Source organism: Dendroctonus ponderosae, unplaced genomic scaffold (assembly GCF_020466585.1).
Source record: "Dendroctonus ponderosae isolate FM_Combo_2020 unplaced genomic scaffold, Dpon_F_20191213v2 Dpon_F_20191213_8, whole genome shotgun sequence".
Taxonomy (NCBI): Eukaryota; Metazoa; Arthropoda; class Insecta; order Coleoptera; family Curculionidae; genus Dendroctonus; species Dendroctonus ponderosae.
Window position 1 is genome coordinate 12,186,938 of NW_026019016.1, and position 2,353 is coordinate 12,189,290.

The 2,353-nt window shown below is 40.7% G+C and overlaps 1 protein-coding gene across 1 annotated transcript in view; it reads left to right on the forward strand.

Moving 5' to 3' along the window:
• The window catches only part of LOC109536154 (DENN domain-containing protein 1A), a 3,933-nt gene extending 1,718 nt beyond the window's left edge, over positions 1 to 2,215 (forward strand). Inside the window, exons 4-11 of the mRNA XM_048668831.1 lie at positions 7 to 142; positions 200 to 253; positions 340 to 597; positions 653 to 754; positions 1,251 to 1,478; positions 1,545 to 1,721; positions 1,775 to 1,807; positions 1,860 to 2,215. Of these exons, the coding sequence (XP_048524788.1) occupies positions 7 to 142; positions 200 to 253; positions 340 to 597; positions 653 to 754; positions 1,251 to 1,478; positions 1,545 to 1,721; positions 1,775 to 1,807; positions 1,860 to 2,099 (1,228 nt within the window). The 3' untranslated portion in view covers positions 2,100 to 2,215. The remainder of the gene's footprint in view (positions 1 to 6; positions 143 to 199; positions 254 to 339; positions 598 to 652; positions 755 to 1,250; positions 1,479 to 1,544; positions 1,722 to 1,774; positions 1,808 to 1,859) is intronic.
• Positions 2,216 to 2,353: the final 138 nt, after the last annotated feature.

Sequence of the window (2,353 nt, forward strand, 5' to 3'; positions counted from 1 at the left end):
TTTCAGATTTTTAGATACCACAGCAGTATTAATGCATAGTTCACGAACGGAAGATTTAAGCGAATTTCTCTCCTCTCTGTATTACACCAGAATATCGGAACCCGGCAAGAAAATCTTCGTTACGTTCAATAGAGGCCAAAATGTGAGTCAAGCAACGCGAAAATTTGTGAAAAAAACTAGTTTTTTGTCCCTTTTCCAGACGTTCGCCGTTGATGTTCCTAGACCATTTCAGTTACCCAGTATTCCTGAAAATGTAAGCGCATGCTTTTCTAACGCCAGCTTCTGGAAACATATTGAAAACACACCGTAGGATTAACTTTTTTGTACGATTTTTTGCAGCGCAACCTCACAGAGTATTATAACGCGGTTGATACCAATAATATGATGATTATTTTTGCATCCATGTTGTATGAGAGGAGGATTATATTTACTTCTAAGCAACTAAAAAGGTTAAGCGCATGTGTCCAGTCAGCAAACGATATTATTTACCCAATGATCTGGCAACATATTTTTATTCCAGTGTTACCCTTGTCTCTTATAGACTATCTTTTGGCTCCAATGCCTTTTTTAATTGGTGTTCCTGATGAAGTATTGAAGGTAGCTATAGCTAAGGGTTTTTATCCACGATATAGATATCAGAATGTTCTTTCAGAAAGTATCTAGAAGTGAAATAGGCGAGGTGGTTATCTTGGACGCAGATAGTAACACAGTCGAAACTCCGTTTGATGACTTAAATAATCTGCCCCAGGATGTGGTGAGTAGATTTTCGGACAATTAATGCGTTTCATCGCGACGAAATGAATCTTTCTAAAGTAATTCTAACGATTAACGGAGATTTTACAATTCTGTTCTATTCATCTGCGCTCAAAGGCATTGAAACAGTCAATTGCCCAGTAATCGGGCATAATTCTTGATTAGTTAATACGGTGTTTCCTTAGCGTTGAGCGAACTTGCGGCCTCGGCTCGGCAAGGTAAATTTATTGAACTTTTTAGATCTCCCGCTGACGCCAAGCCATTACACGTATGTAAGTGCACACCCGAAACTATTCGTCTAATTGTTGTTAGCTTAAATCAATGGAACGGACGATTAACCGCTCGCATCTACTGCGATGATGCAACTGCTTGTTTATTCATCATTATCGCTCAATGCGCCGAAATATTCCTGTAAATAACACATGGTCGTTACTGTACAACTGTTAAGCAGCCGAAGCGCAATTTCGTTGTTAATCCTCCTCTTTGTGGTGTTTTAGATCAACTCTCTGAGGAAGCATCTTCGAAATAAGTCTGCAGTGTTGGGCGATGGCGTGTCTAGAGCCTTTCTTAGAGCGCTAGTGCAACTTATCGGCGGCTATCGCGATGCCCTCAAGTTCCAGCCGCGACAAAAAGTGACTTTCGATGAGGAAAAGTTTATCGAAACCCGACCAGTGGCTCTGCAACCGTTCCTGCGGGAAATGCTTAATCTTCAAATTTTCCAACAGGTAAACCGCTTCAGCTGAGATTTAAAACTTCTAACTAATTCTAAAAACTGACTCAACTGTCTTCAGTTTATCGAAGAAAGATTGACAATGTTGAACACGGGAAGGGGATTCTCTGATGAGTTCGAGTTTGAGCTGGAGAACTATTCAGCGAAGTCCGGGTCCAAATTGAAGCAGCAATACAAAGAATGGACGTCGTCGATGAAGAAGGAAGGAACGGCTTTCCTAAAAAGCGTCAAAGACAAGGTATGAACTTGGGCAAACGTATTTTTTTTTTAAATTGATAACTGCGTTTCCAGGCAAATCCTGCCATGAAATCGGCGGTTAAAACGGTAAGCACCTCGCGCAGTTTCAAGCAGTTTGGATGCGAAAATTATCCTGCAGGTGAAAGATGGCGGGAAGGGGATGAAAAGCGCCTACAAAGGAATCCGGTCGAAGCTGAAAGAGGGCCACAGTGCAGGTGAGCCCCATCATCCACACAGCATGTACGAAAGTGGTAAGCCCAGATCGGCCCCGAGTTCGCCAACCACCAAGAGGAAAACGCTCTCCGATTTCACGGCGCCGGTGGCTTCCTATAAAAAAGATGCGTCTTTAGCCATAAAAAATGCAAACTTACAAAGGTAATTATATGGGGTGAGTTTTTAAACGTTGTGAAGCCTGTTCGCCGGAATTCGCTTATGAATATATATGTTTTGAATGTTTATGGTATGTTCAGTGAATATACATGTGTAATTTCTGGGAATGTACATGGTATGTTCAGGGAATATACATACATATATGTAACAAAAGAAAAACGATACTTTATTTCCTCTTATTAGTTTATTCACATATTTGAGTATTTACTGATGTAATTTTTCAACAACAAGAGTTACTTGCAA